The following is a 17,045-nucleotide window of genomic DNA, read 5'->3' as shown; positions in this document are numbered from 1 at the left end:
GACCATTCTTATGACACTACAGTGTAGCTGATCACAGAACAAAAAAAGGTAAATTTTTCAATATATCTAGCTGAAGAGGATTATTTTTTAATGTTCATTATTGTGACTAGATTCCTAGATGTTGTACAAACTTCTCTAAGGGAATATCATATGTTTTAGGTATAAAAACACAAGTTTCTTTTGAGGGCAGCATGCTTTTCTTTTTTATGTTTCCTTTCTTCATAAAACAAAACATATGCTAATGATAATAAAGCCTTTCTAATTATTCAACTCCTTTTATCTCAGTGGCTCTCAACAAACTAGAATTGCACAATGTGAGGATACCATACTTCTTTCAACAATCATACTTGAATTACTTTTGGATCCTTATTCTACCCCTTGTAATTAAAGCAAAGAGTCAAAGTACTTCAAAAGAAGGTGTCCAACATGACATCTCTGAAACTATTTATCTCTCTGAAGTTTGAACAAATTCAGCCTTTTGTTTGCAGGCTTATTTATAGATTCTGTATTGTATATCTAGAGGCCCAGATTTGAAAGACTAGGCCATTGTTTCACTAGAAAGATATTCCCTCTATGTTGGCTATATTGTGATAAGTGTCATTCATCTCAGTCAAGTCAAGAACTTTTGTGTGTTTTGGGAGGAACTGAACAATCTGAAAACTAAATGTGTAGTTGCTATACAGCTATTCCTTCTGGGTTTTGTTTTTCAGGTTATTTGAAACGCTGCAGTCATTATTCTGGTCTATATTTGGACTCATCAATCTCTATGTGACCAATGTGAAAGCAAGGCATGAATTCACTGAATTTGTTGGGGCCACCATGTTTGGTACCTATAATGTAATATCTCTGGTTGTTCTACTCAACATGCTAATAGCCATGATGAATAACTCTTATCAACTCATTGCTGTAAGTTGTTTCTTACTTTTGGATAATTTATAATATATACCCTCTCTCTGTTCCTACATTCAATATTTCTGGCAGTAAAACACTTCACAGACAGGACATTGGGACAAATATTGCAATTTACTCTGATTCTTTGGCACTGCTCTGGAAGGACAAAGAAACTAGACCCAAGCTGGACTGGGTAGAGTGAAATTTCCCCACACCAGATGGGGAAGAGGTGAAGAAGCCAGCTCATGAATTGAGGAGGGTGTCCTGATGCTTCTGGCAAGTGAGGTGGGCTACAGCCTTGCCAAAGCTGCACTGTGCAGGACTTCTTCTTAGAAAAAACTGCCCAGATTGTTCTGTCACTGCTTCATTTTTACTACATTATATTTATTATCATTTGAAAGGCTGCTGTTTTATTTTTTTATCTGACATGGATATACAGTTAACAGAAATTGGATGCCCATGTTCCAAGGACACTAGCTATTCAAACTAAAGGTCATGTCTTCTCATTCAAGCGTCCTGTTTCCTCCTTCAATGAAAACTGTCTTTGTCATTACCAGAGCAATTGGCATAGTTTTATTTCTAAACTGTCTATTAAGGAGACTAAGAGAAAAAAACATTGATTCATCATATCAGTGTTTAATTCAAATATGATAATGCAGAAAGCAAACAATAGAAAGCTTCACAGTCTTAAGATTATAAATATGCCTTTTTTCCAATCTGGAAATTACAAGTGTTTCTACAAAATAAAAACTGACCACCTGTGTTTGTATAACTCTAGTTGTCAGTCTAGTGAACCAGATCGCAACATAGTACCACTCACCAAAACTTAGTGCTTACTTTTCTTGCTACAAGTTGTAAATTGTTGCTTTTGTTACTGTATGGCCAGGACTAGATCTGTAGCTGAGGTTCTTGGCTATCCAAATCTAACATTAGTGATCTAAACTTCTTGTTCAGCTGCTAGGATTTAGACATCTTTCCATGGCCTTTAGCTTTCATTTTCCCAAAAATGTCAGGATTTTACAATGCTATATAGGTTCCAAAAGAAATGAAATTTCAAATAAAAATTAAAAACCTACCCCCCAACCTATTCCAAACATTGAATTCTGAAGTAGTAGGAAAAAAAAGATACTTCACTCAATAGTTTTAGTAGCCTCATGATTTCTTGGATAACCTATTTGTGAATTTTGGGGACTGGTAATTTCTAAGAAAATGCATGAGCCTTGCTGACTTGTTGCAGCTGCTGCAGAGCAGCATAATTAGACTGATCTATGCAGAATAATGGTGAGCTGCTATTACAACAAACTGCTTCTTCCAGAAATGTAGTATTTCTCTGCTTGTAATTACCTTTCTGTTTTTTGAGAGACTTTCAATAATTTAACAGCTTGTAACAGGGAAAGAAGTGCTTATAAGTAGATGCATACTTTACATATCGAACATCTCCTTACTGAGGTAAAGCAGCTCAGCTTTGCTTTGTGTTAAAGATGTACTGTCAAAAGATGGCAGTATTTTAAAAAGACAATTCATTAGGATTTCAAGGTTGTTCTAGCTTTAGTTTTTTCAGATTTTTTAGGGGTTTATTTCGCCTCCTTAATTACAGCAATATCTATGTCGATGATGTGTTTCTTGTGTGCAGGATCATGCAGACATTGAGTGGAAGTTTGCTCGAACAAAACTCTGGATGAGTTACTTTGAAGAAGGAGGAACTTTGCCCACTCCTTTTAATGTCATACCAAGCCCAAAGTCTTTGTGGTATCTGATCAAATGGTTATGGAGACACCTTTGCAAGAAAAAAATTAGAAGAAAGCCTGAAAGTTTTGGAACAATAGGGGTAAGTTGTGTGGTTTACTCTGCCTGTAGTCCTCCTCTTTGCTATATAGATGACTTTTTCTCAGCTTTATAGAGTGTCTGACCTGTCAAGTAATGTGCATATGAGTTAGACAATTATTCTAGCAGAGAATGTTTACTTTTTACATTCATGTCAATGTATTTGAAGAGAAAGCATCATCATATCCCTGTACAATAAATTATGAACCATGACTGTGCTTCATCTACAGATAGTTCAAGAAAGATTAAGAGCAATAAAAAAAACAAGAGATCAAATGTGTATACTTGTCTGTCACTGTCAGAATTGTTGGTTACTAATCCCTAGCTCAAGTTTCACAGCTCAGGGATAATTGAATACCATGAACCAGAAACTCATGTATGAAGTATTCATCATGGGATATTCTCTGTGTCTCTGTCTCTCTACATGATATGAAATGAGTTTGCCATAAAAGCATTTTTACCAAAAGCTGTTCCCATTAAAAAATTTTTCAAAGGTGACAGCATTTACTTGGACTTGTTTTCTTGAATTTAAAGGTAGAGATATTTCAGAATCCCATTCTGAAATCATACCATATTCTGATACTGCCGATTAGCAGTGACATTTCTAGGGGGAAAAAAAAGAGGGGAAAAGACACACGAGGCGACCAAGAATAGTTCTGCACCTGGATTCAGCAGATGCCTGTGTAATAGCTACTTACTTTCTCTGGTAGATGCAGCTGGTAAAGCAGATTTGAACTTTTCCCTCCTAACTTCATCTACTTGAGATACCTCAGTCAGTGACACGCTTTTTCCATAATGTCAGTGCAAATATTCAGGCAACATCCTAACCCACCAACAGCTAATTCTCTCTAGTTATGTTTTCTTCATTTCCCATGAGCGAGTCAGTACCTCAGTAACTAGACTGAATTTAGCCAGCTCTAGCATGAATACTGTTTGGGAGAAGATGTGGATAATGGCATTTTCTTTATACCATAGTGATTTGATGAATATAAATGTTTCAAGTCTGTCAGGAACTCAGACAATATTTAAGTGGGAGTATGGGAGATAAATGTGGGTAAGGGGGAAAAGAAAGGGGTATGGTCCTTGTGCTATTGATTCTTATAAAAAAAAATTCCATCCATTTCAAAGAAGTCAGGGGGTATGATACAATTATTTGATGGACCATTTCTATATCAATCTTTTCTTTGTATTTCTTCCCTATTTCTTGATAAGTGAATAATAAGTTTTTCCTACCTATTCTGCTGTCATATCCTGAAATGCAGTTTAATCTCTAGAAGTACTTGGAGGAACAAGTTCACATGCATGTACAGATATATGGTAAAGAGGAAAAGTAACATATAAAACTAATTCACAATTAATATGCTGATAAATTGATTTCATCCTCTTTGTAGAAAGCTTCAAATCAGGCTTATTGCAATATACTGATATTGTTGGCCAGTATCTAAATTGTGGAAGCAAAACTGTTTCATTTTGATGTCATACTTGTACATATAGGAAAGAAACAGCCAGGAAAAAAAATCTAATAAACATGAGGGTGATATTGAAACAAACCAGTAATGGATGACAAGAAACACACTGAAAAAAATATTAAGTTAAGAAAGATTAACAATGATTCATATAGAAATTTTAAAGAGAACATTAACTAGCATGAATGGTGAATAATCTTAAGAGTAAAACATCTCTGTGTAATATAGGAAGTGAAAAAAGTAAATGCAGAGACCAACAGAAGGAGAAATTATGAGATGTTGTTAGAAAGAAAAAGTCAAGAGAGAGAGTGATGTACTTATGTGTGTGGGGGAGTGGGCAATGCTTCTAGGCATTTGTTAAACATTTGGTAGGGATGATTAGCTAGTGTAAACTGAGAGAATGATATTAAAATTAATGGTATGATGCCAGTGTATAGCAGAGGGTTGCTTAACACAGTATTTCTGTTTGACTGAGACAGAGACAGAAAAACCTTATACAGCCCAGCTAAACTTTCAGGACAATATTTCTTGTCAGACCTTCTATCTGGGATAAGGAATTTTTTTTTTTTTTCTTACCGTCTCAAACTGCAGATTTGGGAGTAAACTCATTCCTGGACAAGGGGAGTAATAAAGATACAGGGTGCTCCCAGCCCTATGCTGAATGGCATGATGAGGAAGAGGATTCAGAAAGATCATGTCTGCTTCCTGCACCTACCTCCTGCTAGGGTACATAAAGGCCACCTTCAAGAAACCCACATCTTAGATTTGGGAAAACTGCTACAGCAAAGGGTCAAAGGATAGGGAGTCTATGCACCAAGCTACTTGAGAATTTTTCCAAATATTTGGAAAAATATGTTTCCAAAATATATATTTCCAAAGAATTTTCTCTTTGTTTTTAAGTTAAAATCCCCCAAAATCTCTAAACATCAAACTTTTAAATTAATATATTTCAGTTTCAAATAAGCTTTTGTTGGGAAAGACTTTTCAGCTCCAGGATGAAATTTCTCTTTGAAGAAAGGAGCAGGTGCCATTTAAAGCAAATATCTTGGGCTGAGGAGACCCAGATTTACTTCTATTCTCCAGTGGATATCTAATTATTTACCCCAAGCATAAAAGCTATGACAACAGAAATTTCCTTCTCAGGATCTTTAAGATACTGCAGGGGCTAAGATGCTCTCTTGGGAGAAGAGAAGGAACTGAACCAAGCTTCCTTATGATTTGAATGTGAACCACTAATTACTGAACTGTTTGGGATGGAGGATGTCAGTGAGGGAGAGATGTGGGAGATTTTAAGTTGATTCTTGTATTTTTTTTTAATTATTTGAAAGTGGAATCCCTAAAGCAATCCCTGTGGGACAGTAGGGCCATATACATCACTGGTTTCCCCTGCAGAATAGATATTCTCAGTTGAATCTTAGACTCTTAGTTGAAGTATTCTTAGTTGAATTAGAGCGAAACCCCTCTGAAGCAGAGAGCTTACCAGCAGAGCCATCATGACAACCACACTTCCAGCTCCCTGAAAAAAGTGAGTGGCTGTGGCTGACTGGGCAGATTCAGTCCACAATATGGGCATCTCATCAAACTACAAAGTTTTCAAGCTAAGTCCTCAGCATAACACAAGCCCCATTAGGTTTATGTGAATTTGGAACATTTTGCAATTTCCAGACCCAGTTATTCACCCAAGTTCCAAAATGGAGTATGATATATGCATATGCACTCTGTGCTCTTATTTCCATGTTGGATAGATGCAAACCACCAGATAGGTGCTGCTAACTGGACATCCTCCAAGAGGTAAAATCATCAGTCAACAAATGGGCACACCACAGTGATCTCATAGTTTGTCCTGAGGAAAAGCACTTCTTTCTGGTTCTGACAAACTTCCCATACCCACAGCTCAGCCTTGATTTCCTAGAACTTTTTCAATTGTCCCACAAACTACAACACAAATTAAATTTAGGACCTCTATGCCCTTTCAACCAAAAGTTAATGAAGAGTTTTCTTTGCCTTTTGTTAAAGGATCTCAGAGGACTTCAGCTCAGTTGTATCTGCTCTGTAATAACTTTGGCTTCTGAGCTACAAGATAAGCTTTTTTGAGATCTACTCCTTTTCACTGAGTCCTGCATTATAAATTCTGTCTCCTTCCCTACAACCGGGTCTGGGAGAGTAAAAAAAACGCTATATATATGATTTTCTTATATTTGCTGTACAGATGGATGGATGCCACATTGTCTGTAAGGCAGAGCTCAGATTTCAAAACATTCTGTTCTGAAATCTCTAAATGTTAACTTTCCTATTAGGAAGCACTAATCAGCAGTGACGTACTATGGTGTTTTCCAGCAGAAAAAGCAATAATGTGCATCCAAAGAGTGAGTGAGTCAGTGCTAGAGGATACAAAATAGATAATAGACAGAAAGGAGCTGGCAAGGATTATGCATGATCTCTGCAAAAAGTCCTCAATAACAAAAAGCCAGGAATCATGAACTAGGACTGAGTCAAGGATCCACTGCAAAATTAATATATGTTTACAGTTGAGAGTTCAGTATATGCAGGCAGAATGTGTAAAGAAAAGGTTGAGGGTCAGGATAGTTTACAGCTCACATTGTAGTGAAATGATTTATCTGGCCCATAGGAAGAAGAGAAATGCCACTAAAAATAAGTAGGACATGGTTGCTTGGGAGGATCATCTACATTGCTGTTTATAACATAACTATCATGGGCAAGAATACAGTCTGTGGCATTGTGAGGTGCCTCTGAAAAAAAGGCAATTAATTTGCTTTTCCTTGGATGTCAGTTCTGTGGTTCTTCTGTCCTTTGTTGTAGAGGGACAGCTGAAGCAGTGGGGGGTGAAGTCAAGGGGAGGTTTTTCAAGGGAGAGGCTTTTTCTCCAAAGCAACACGGTGCCCAGCCATGCTGATGGCAGCTTCTCTAGCCACAGCTTCAGCTGAAGGAAGGCCAGGAAGGTACATGTGATTTACTGATATTTCAGCTCTGCTATGAATCAGACAGAGCTCCTCTACCACTCAGAGTTCAGCACATTTTTTTATTCTGTCATTTTGACATATCCCAGGTATGCAGCATTTTCTTCAGCTATTATCAGTTATCTCCTGCACTTAAAATTCTGAAGTAAGTGCATGCTTGTGTGCTGCTTTTCACATATATCTATATCATCTATATCTATATTTGTATCAGTTCTATTAATTTTGTTAGCTTACCTTTGCAAAAGCCAGATTAGTAATATAATTCTATTAATTAGGCTGAGGTTTTCCTGACTGCACAAGGCTTATGGCTTATGGCTGATGCTGTTGACCATCTGTACTTCAGAAAAAAAAAAAAGATATATGGGAAAAGAAATTCTAGTCCCACCAGAACAAACAGTACTGCTTTCCTCAAATTATGTTCTACTTTACATCTGATCAGTCACCAAAAAGTGTTTCATCTATAATTTTAAGTATTTCAGAAGTGAAAATTGAAAGGATTGACAGTGATAGCTTCAGTATTTTTTTTTTTTTGCATCTGATGTTTAGATAAACAGTTGCCTCTTTTCTAACTATACAGAATTTTATGCCATTTTCCAAGCAATCTACACGATTTTATTATCATTTGTCACAGAAAATCTCCTTTTCCCTTCTCCTATTCTTTTTTCACCTAGTGGAAAATGATGCAATTTCCAAGTCAGTGTAAACATTTTGTATTTTCTCTGTAATGTCTGTTATTGAAAGTTGAGCAAAGGAATAATGCCTTCCATCTGGTGTGGAAATCAATAATCTGGAGTGTTCCTGGTATAGCCAAGAATCATTTCATGGAGAATCTTCTCTGTCAACACAGATAAGTTCTAATCCTTTAAAGGTGATGCTTCTAGTCAAGATGAGGAATATATCCCACAGCTTCAGACAATATTTCCATTTTCTTTATCACTAAGAAGTTTAAGGTCAAGTGCAAGCATTGGATTTCTATTCCTCCATTATAAAAGATATAATTTTAATAAAACACATCAAAATAAGTAATACAATTTTATTAATTTTTTGACTGCTAAAGAGATCTTTTTTTCCAAACAGTGTAAATTGCTAGCAATGGCATAAACAGGAGGATCAGATAATTACCACTACTAGTGGAGCTACTATTAAAGTTTCCTAAAGGATATTAGTGCCCCCTTTTGGAAAGTGACAGCAGCATCCCCTTCAATTTCATTATTGTATTCAACATGCATAACCATGTTTCCCAGCCTGTTACTATTTTTAGTAAAATTAAACTTTCATCCTTTTGCCAGTCATAATTTTCAACTTGTTCATGCACAGAGAACAATGGTTACTTGAAAAAAATTTTGAACCATAAATTAGACTATAACTGAGTAGAGAAAAGCAGGCCAGCTGAGAACTAAGTAAGGACTATATAGAACTAAATAAGGAAAATATGAATGTTAATGACATTTTATTTCTAGTGAATAGCCTGGTTTTCAGATGTGTTTCGGCAAAGATTCATTCTACTTTCAAAAGGAAGCAAAAGATGATTGGGAACTGGAGATGGCACCTAAACATTTAAATGAGAAATAGAGAAATATTTGGTGATAATAAATTTGATAGGTTATGTGTAATTCCCTGTGGAGGAGGTATGTAGATGTGTGTGCAAACATACAATTAAATTAATTTTCTTTCAGCATCTTGGTGGTATGGATTGAAAACAATTAAGTGCAGTAGAACTGTTCTGACACATTATTACATAAATCTTTTCACATAGTTATCCCAAATTGCACTTGTTGGCATTACATTAAGGGGAAAAGCCACAGCCTCTGTTTCTGGGAGTTTCCAAATTGGCTGCAAAAAAAGGATAAATGGTATCTAGATAGCTCTTGTTACAGATACAGAATTGAACCTATGCATTTATTTCACATTTCACTGTAAAATAAAGCAGAATAGACAGCAGCTGCAGGAAGTATTGTGCAATAAAAAAATCAGCATTTTTTTATTTAGGAGTTATTCACTTTACCTGAAGTGTGTTTCAATTACACCCTAAATTGTTTTTCCCTTCACCTGTGAGTCAGATCTGTTGTTGAGAGCTCTCTTAGCCACGGACTCCCTTGGTGTTCTCTCAGCAGAATGAAACATCTCCACCGTGTGGCCAACTGCAAGAAAGCTGAATTTATTTTTTTTTTTTTCTAAAAACCGGCTAAGTCCGGGTGTTAGGAGGGTTTGAGCCTTCCCAAGGCTACACTGTCCCCTCTGGCCCTGGTGAAGGGCAAGCTCGCCCATCCCTCCATCCTTAAACACAAGGAATATCCATTTTCTCTTTTACGAGGCATAGATGGAGAAACACAATCTGGGAAAATACTGAAGAAAGCATTCTCATGTACAAAGCCTACCCCACAGTGGCTCTTCAGACTGATTAGGAAATAATGACTTTCCTCCTTTCTATTAGTTTTTGCTAGCCCAGCCACGAAGCCACTGCATCTCTCAAATTAATTGCAAACAAGAAATCAACCCTGATAAACTGACTCCAAGTACAGGGAGAAGGTTCATCATTTCTTTCAAGTAAAAAAGAAAAAGATTCAATAACTTGCTGTGCCTGCCTTACTGTGCAACTGAGGTCAATTTCAACAAGTCCTTTGGATGTCCTTTCCCCCTGTTTTAAGCTTGTGTCAAGTGTTCTGTTTTGTAGAGATACAATCAGTGGTCAGACACGTTATTTTCTTGTCAGCAGCAGATATGAGAGTCTAAGTTAAAGCTGTGTTTCTTTCACCAGTTAGGAATAATTATTGTAGAGGATGGGGATATGTTACTCATTATGCAATTGAGGACAAAAGGAAATCAAAGGAATAAATAAATCTGGCCTTTTTCCCCGTCTTCTTCTGGGCAGCCCTTAGATATGGCAGTTTAATTTAATTCACCTGCTTGAAACCTGGGCAATTCTTTCATCCTACCACACATCTTTTTGCTGCTCCTTTTCAGAGTTACTGTCCCTTTTACCCTCCCTCCTTATCAACACCATACTGTGTTGAAAGCTGTTTCTTTCTTCCATACAGCTCTCTATGACTAAGTGTTTTTAACAGAGAGCTAAGGGGGAGCTTTTCTCATTAACACAGTTTTATAGTGCAGGTTTTGATTACCTTTACCTTAAATGAGACATTAGGAGCCATAGCAAGTGTCTTACTTATGCCATGGCTTTACAAATCCCACCATATTGACGGTTTTCCATGCAGAATTTCCCTTCTGTAACTCATGTCCATTGACTCCCATTCTTTCACTGTGTACCTCCAAGAAAAATCTAACTTGTCATGAGTCAAGCTTCTTTCAATTCAGTAAAATATGCTTCAGTCTGTGCAAGTGAGTGACATGATTCATTGTTCCACTTCCTTCTCAGATCATTGACCTTGGGACTCTGCAGCCTGTGACCTGATGGCCCCACCACATCCATGCTGATGCAGGAATAAAAGCATTTTGACAAAAATGTAGAAAATCAACTCTGCCTTCCCCACAGCAGCCTTCCCCTTTCTATAGAGCAAATGATAGGCTTTGTTGAAATACTGTCATTTTTCAACAGATTTTGAACCTCTTCTCTCAGCTTGCTAGATACTGTATAATGCACAGTCCTGCTGTTTTCTATGCTTAAATATTTTACTTCCCCACAGAGATTAATATTTTTTTATTCTTTTCTATTTTTCAGAGACGTGCAGCTGACAATTTGAGGAGACATCATCAATACCAGGTACAGGCCTATGTTTATTCTTTGGGCCATTGTTTTTCTATGACTTCAGAATGTCTTCACGAGGAAAGAAAAATATGGAAGAGTTTCATGAGAAAGTGGAAAAGGAAAATAAATGGGAAAAAACATAAAATCTGTACTTATTTCCTCTTCAGCAAACAAGCTTAGTATTTTTGATGTTCAAACAAATGAATTTCAGAATACAATTGTCTTCTTTTTGGAGCAAAAGGATATTTTCAAGAGCAATAACATGCTATCCAGTATTTTGCCCAGTGTAACATGGATTGCCTTTAAAAAAAGCAAACTCCTTCCTGCCAGGAAACATCAGGACCATATGTACAGTGACCTGAAATGCTCCATCAGAACCTGCTCTTCATCTCTCCAGCTTTAATGCTCCATTAATAACTTCCTTAATAACCCCTCTGCCTAGATCCCCTGTATGTAAGCAATTATTTTTCATCCTTCCTTCTTCAGTTTCTACTTTTTTTAGATTATTATTTCACAATTACTAATTTTCATCTTTATTTTGAATTTTTGTTCTGTAAAAGTTAAACAAGGTGTGAGCCGTAGGCTTGGTAATTAATGAATCCCAAATGGGAAATAACTAGGTAAGCTGGGACTTTTCCAGCCTGAGGAAGAGGAAGCTGTGGGAAGTACAACAGGGATCTATAGAATCGTGAGGAAGGTGAGCACAGAGCAGTGGTTTATCTGTGAACTGAATGCCACACATGTACTACACTGCGTAAGTGAGGCTGTATAGAAGGCCTTTTGAGGGAAGTGATTTTTGTCCTCCAGCCCTCGCCTGTGGGACTGTATCCAGAGCAGCATGTCATGTCTGGTACCCACAAGAGAGATGTTGACAAACTGGAAGGGATCCAGCAAGGGGGCACCAATGGTTAGAGAACTGTCATATAAGCAGCTTGGATTTCAGCCTGGAGTAGGTTAGGGGAAATATAACTGCTGCCTTAAATATCATAGTGGGTGGTTAGAGAGAAGGAGCCAGATTTTTCTTTGAGGTACAATGCAAAAGACAAAATGGACACAAGTTGAAGGAAGGGTAATTCTGTATGGTAAGGAGAATTGTCTTCACAGTGAGAGTAGTAAAGAACTGGAAAATGTTGCTCAGGGAGGCTGCAGTATCTCCACCCATGGAGATATTCAGCACTTGACTGGGCATGGCCCTGAGATGACTCAGACAGCCTCCAGGTATCTATTTCAACCTAAATAATTTCTAGAATTCTTAGAAGACAACACTGGAAGCTACTAGACCGAAGGTTAAAAATAAAACCCTGAAACAGAATCTTACTCCATACTGTGGAATTCACTGGCAGAGGATTTTTGAATGCTGGAAGTTTGCATTAGTTCAAAATGCATAAGAAAACCTGTCACAGCCAATTAAACCTAGAACTATTGTTTTTGTTCAGAGAGTCACTGTGTCTCACAGCACAAGAGGCTTGAGAGAGAATAGCTGGAAATAAAGTTGTACAACCATACCAGACTTGCTCTCCTCATGAGGCATCAGCAACTGCTTGCTTCCAGGCTGGATCTTACTGGCAGGAAACATACCTTGGGTCAAACCCAACATATCCCTTCTCAGGATAGTAAGCATTAGTAGTTTCCATCAAATAGCAAAACAAATTTTCAAACAGGTTTGTATAGTTTTTGTCATGTTCCTAATGCATGAAAAAGCCCAAGCAGAGCCTGTGAGTGTAGGTTTACTAACTAATACCAAGAAAGCTAATACAATACTTTATATTTTTAGGAAGTTATGAGAAATCTGGTTAAAAGGTATGTTGCAGCAATGATAAGAGATGCCAAAACTGAGGAAGGATTGACAGAAGAAAATTTTAAGGTATGTGTTTATTTTTATCTTTATAAGTGTTTTAGTAATTTAGTAAGATATTTTAAAACTGTGAAGCATATTTCTTACACTTAGTTATTCAGGTAGCATATAACTTGCTTCCTAGAGCAAGATCTTCAGCCTTGAAGATGCCAGGTATCCCAACACTGAGAGAGTAAAGTTTATTACTGACCCAAACATAAGCCCTTTTTCCCCCCCCCTTTTTTTTTTCTCTTTTTATTTCAAAAGAAAAGTCAAATTCACTTTGATGTTCTGACATTTCATCTTTTTTTCTAATTTTTAGGAGTTAAAACAAGATATTTCCAGCTTTCGCTTTGAAGTCCTGGGTTTATTAAAAGGAAGCAAGCTGTCTAATTTGCAGACTGGAAAGATGAGCAAAGACACTGCCTCTCTGTCAGAAAATGAAGAAAATAGTGAGAGTGAAGGAAACAAGAAAGGAAAGAAGAAACCCTTCAGCCTTTTTGACATAACAACGATGATTCACCCACGATCAGCCAGTATCGCCTCTGAAGGACATAATGTAAGCAATGGCTCAGCAATGATGGTGTCAGAGTCCACTCAGGAGAAACAAAAGCGTGTGAATTTTGTAACAGACATAAAAAATTTTGGGTTGTTTCACAGACGATCAAAAACAAACTCTGTGCAGCAGAGTAAAAATAAAATATACACCGTTTCTGAAGAAGTTTCCCGCCAACAGGCAGAAGAACAATGTGAGAAAACTGATGAACTGGAAGAGGGAGAATTGATCATGAACTGTGAATTAAACTTCCAAAGTCCTGGCAAAAAATGTGTGTTAGCTGAGTCACAAAACACCAGCGAGTCTTTGGATTCACACAAAGAGGGGAGTATTTGTCCTTCAGAAACAGAGAAAATGGAGTTACAGAGCTCAGAACCTGCCACTCCACAGGATCAGCTGGGCAAGGCTTTGGACATTAGCATTGACTCTGATGGGAAACAGGAAACAATTGTTCAGGGGGACTATGTGATAACGAGGTTGTGATGCTTACAGGAGGAAGCATTTACAAATATATATATTTTGCATAGTGCTTTTGGGGGGGAATGTTTTAAGAACTATATTAGCTAATGCAGAATTACACTTTATAGTACTCAACTGTGGCACATGATCTTGTAACATAGTAGTCAAGAGAAAGAAAATATGAGGACCTTCTGTTTTGTAGCCTGCTTTAGCTTTCACGATTTGTTTTACATTTTTTAATAAATGGAAGCATCTTGTATTCTTGTACTGTTGCAATAACCCACAGAAACTTTTTAGCTATCTTTTTCAATTACAGCAAATGGAATTTCTCTCATATGATAGTTAACTCCTATGATAAATATTTTTCTATGCAAATAAAAAGTAGCTTAAGAGACTTGTAAGCTTTTATTTAACTTTGTAGGTTCTTAAAAGATTCTGTGCACCATAATAATCATATGTGATTTCTGCCAGCATAATTCATGTCAAGCTATTAGAATCATTTGTTTAAATTGCTAGAAACTTGTGTCAAAATCTATACAGAATCAGAAGATAAATTATATTCTTTTATTTATTGAAGGAATATGAATACCTGTAAATTATGAAAAATAGGTCTATTTGATATTTAATTACAACTTTTCCCTCACAGCAAGAGGAGTGTGACTGTCCTGATACCATTGTTAGAAATGCATTTGCAAGTTTTGAAGACTGTAGAAATGTTTCTTAGAGGAAGAGAAATATCTGTGGCTTAGAAAAATTGATGATGGATTACTCCCCAAGAAGCCTTTATCACCACAGCTACTGCTTCTTCAACCATCTATTTTTCCTCATGTGGACAACCTATGCACTTTAATATTCAGCTGCTTATTAGCTTCTGCCTTTACAACACACTTGGATTTGATAAGGGAAAGATACTCCAGGAATAAAAAAGCATACAGTGATTCCCCTGAGTACTTGAATAAATATGGCAATTTGTTGAGAAGTTTTAGAAGGCACGCCTTAAGGGAGTTTCTTTGACGATTTTACAGTTTGGGGGAACCTGATTGGGTGTTTTATAATAGATACTAAATGTATAAAGAAAACCTAATAGTATTTTTCATAACTGATGAGTGGTTCACTGTCTTAGTTAAAACCAGTATTTTTAAAATTAAACATTGTGGGTTTTTTTTTAATCATTGGCTGGTGTCCTATATTATTAAAAATGTCATTTTACAACTGGCATAAGACTAACCACCCCTAGCTTTCAACACCATTCTTTCCTCCACTGAATATACCACAAAGGTGTTGTTATTTCATTCTTCCTCAGCCCTGCCATGGTAGATTTTGTAATTCATATTAGCATGTATTAAGGAACTTCCGGATGCATAGAGTGAATTTACATTTCTGATGGAATCTATCCCATGTAAACCTGTAGAGCCTGACCTAAAGCCATGTCATTCTGGCTCTAAATTGTCCTGGTGCTGAACTGTGTCTTAGAAATCCAGGCAAACCCCTCTCATCTCTAAACTTAAGGTGAGTTTTCCAGCTCCACTTTACACATATGCTACTCTCTCTGATGAAAGCTTCCTTCCTCCATACCTGTTTGTGTCATGGCAGATACAGTTAAACCAAAATGGAAAATATGAGTCATAATTGGAAAATAGTTTGTATAGCTTTGCAGCAATGTGTTCAAATCATATTTGTTTGGTTAGTTTCCATCTTCACCTCTTGACTGCTCTGTAGACCCTCTCTCCTTCATGTCTCTCTCCTTGTCCACCTTTAGATTGTAAGCTCCTTGGGGCAGAGCCTGCAGCTTTTCTGTCTGGAAAGCACCTGAATTATTAAAAGTATAAAAGAAATAAATAATAATAATAATGGTGGAATACCCTCATATCATTTGTATTAGGTTAACTCTTTTAGAGAGTTCTTTTTTGTACTGTAACATTTTTGCCAAAGATGCCATAAGGCAAATGTGTCACATTGTCACAAATTTTTCTATATGCCAGTTAACAGTCCTTCCCCACTACTGCATTCAATTTCTCATTCTTCATCATGGTTTGTAATGCCTTTGAGTCCTAAGCTTACTCCCTTTACACTAGCCAAATTCAAAACAGACAGTGCTAGCTCAAAAGAGCTTTCAACACATTCCAGCCACATGGTTTCACTCCAGACAGAAAGTGCCTGAGCACGGTATTTGTATTGCAAACATCACCATTATCAGAACAAGTTAACTACAGCAGGTCTGAGTTGTGCCTATTATTCTGGCATCATAAGAGCCTGTTTCCCCTGTGCATAAAGTTCCCAACACTGTAAAGTGAAATATCAGCCACACCATCACTTCGTGACCCCACTGTGCTGTGCATCAGTCTAAGTCATGGATACAAGACAGAGCAGCAGAGACAGTGCAGGTGGGCAGGATACTAAACCATGGGGACACAATTTATTGCATAGCAAGAGGCTGTTGCTGCCTTTTTTTTTTTTTCTTACATCCAAATACTGGAACATCAGTCTAATAAATAAAGCATACTTAAAATCAACATCTGCTCTATTTTTATGTTATTCTTAGGCATCGAAGCTTGACAGTAATAAGGACCTGATGTAATTAGGACCTGATGGAACTTAAAAGTAATGCCAAATAAGCACCTCATTCTGTGATAACAGATGAGCCCAAAATATATCCAAAACTGAAATGGTGATGGACTTTTACTGCTTTGCAGGCAGCCAAAAAAAAACCCTTTCTCACTGGATGCCTCTGAGAGGACACCTGGGCCAAGAAATATCAAGATATGCACAGAGCAAAGCTTGTAATGCCACAGCAGAGGCATTTTTAAGCTTTGCAAAGCTGAGCATACTTTCTTCCCAAAAGAAATTAAGTTCTAACCTACCTGTCCCTTCCTGCAGCTTCCATTAGCATCAATATAGGAGGAATACAAATGGACCAGGATATGAACCCCTATAAAGGACAGTTTTTTGAAGCAGAACTTAAAATTGTTAAATGTTTCATGCAGCTAGAAAACTGACTAAGTACAAAGGGATTTAATACCAATATTAGGTTGCTTAGAATGTTGAGGAAACATTTTTTAATTTTTTTTTTGTAAGGACAGCACCTGACTGCCCTTTGTTCTTCAGCTTTTTTTCTTTTTTTTGCCTCATTTCTTCAGCTCCTGGAGAAACAGAGTACAGACAGCCCAGCAGGACTTTGCCACTTTGGCATAGCTGGACAGGAGGCAGCTTGAATTCATTCAAGACAGTGCTTCACATTGATTCACAGTCAGAGGCCAGGGATGCAAATGCTGCATGCTTACCTTCAAGATAAAATTGCAAAAGCTCCTTCTGACTCTGCACGCTTCAGTGG

The 17,045-nt window shown here is 37.2% G+C and overlaps 1 protein-coding gene across 1 annotated transcript in view; it reads left to right on the top strand.

Annotated features, from left to right (window-relative positions):
• TRPC4 (transient receptor potential cation channel subfamily C member 4) overlaps positions 1-15,565 on the top strand; it is a 132,209-nt gene extending 116,644 nt beyond the window's left edge. Inside the window, exons 7-11 of the mRNA XM_066544927.1 lie at positions 711-906; positions 2,525-2,719; positions 10,839-10,880; positions 12,640-12,729; positions 13,022-15,565. Of these exons, the coding sequence (XP_066401024.1) occupies positions 711-906; positions 2,525-2,719; positions 10,839-10,880; positions 12,640-12,729; positions 13,022-13,738 (1,240 nt within the window). The 3' untranslated portion in view covers positions 13,739-15,565. The remainder of the gene's footprint in view (positions 1-710; positions 907-2,524; positions 2,720-10,838; positions 10,881-12,639; positions 12,730-13,021) is intronic.
• The last annotated feature ends 1,480 nt before the right edge of the window (positions 15,566-17,045 follow it).

This window comes from Molothrus aeneus, chromosome 2 (genome assembly GCF_037042795.1).
Source record: "Molothrus aeneus isolate 106 chromosome 2, BPBGC_Maene_1.0, whole genome shotgun sequence".
Classification (NCBI taxonomy): Eukaryota; Metazoa; Chordata; class Aves; order Passeriformes; family Icteridae; genus Molothrus; species Molothrus aeneus.
Note: the sequence above shows the minus strand (reverse complement) of the source record. Positions and strands in the feature narration are given on the sequence as shown.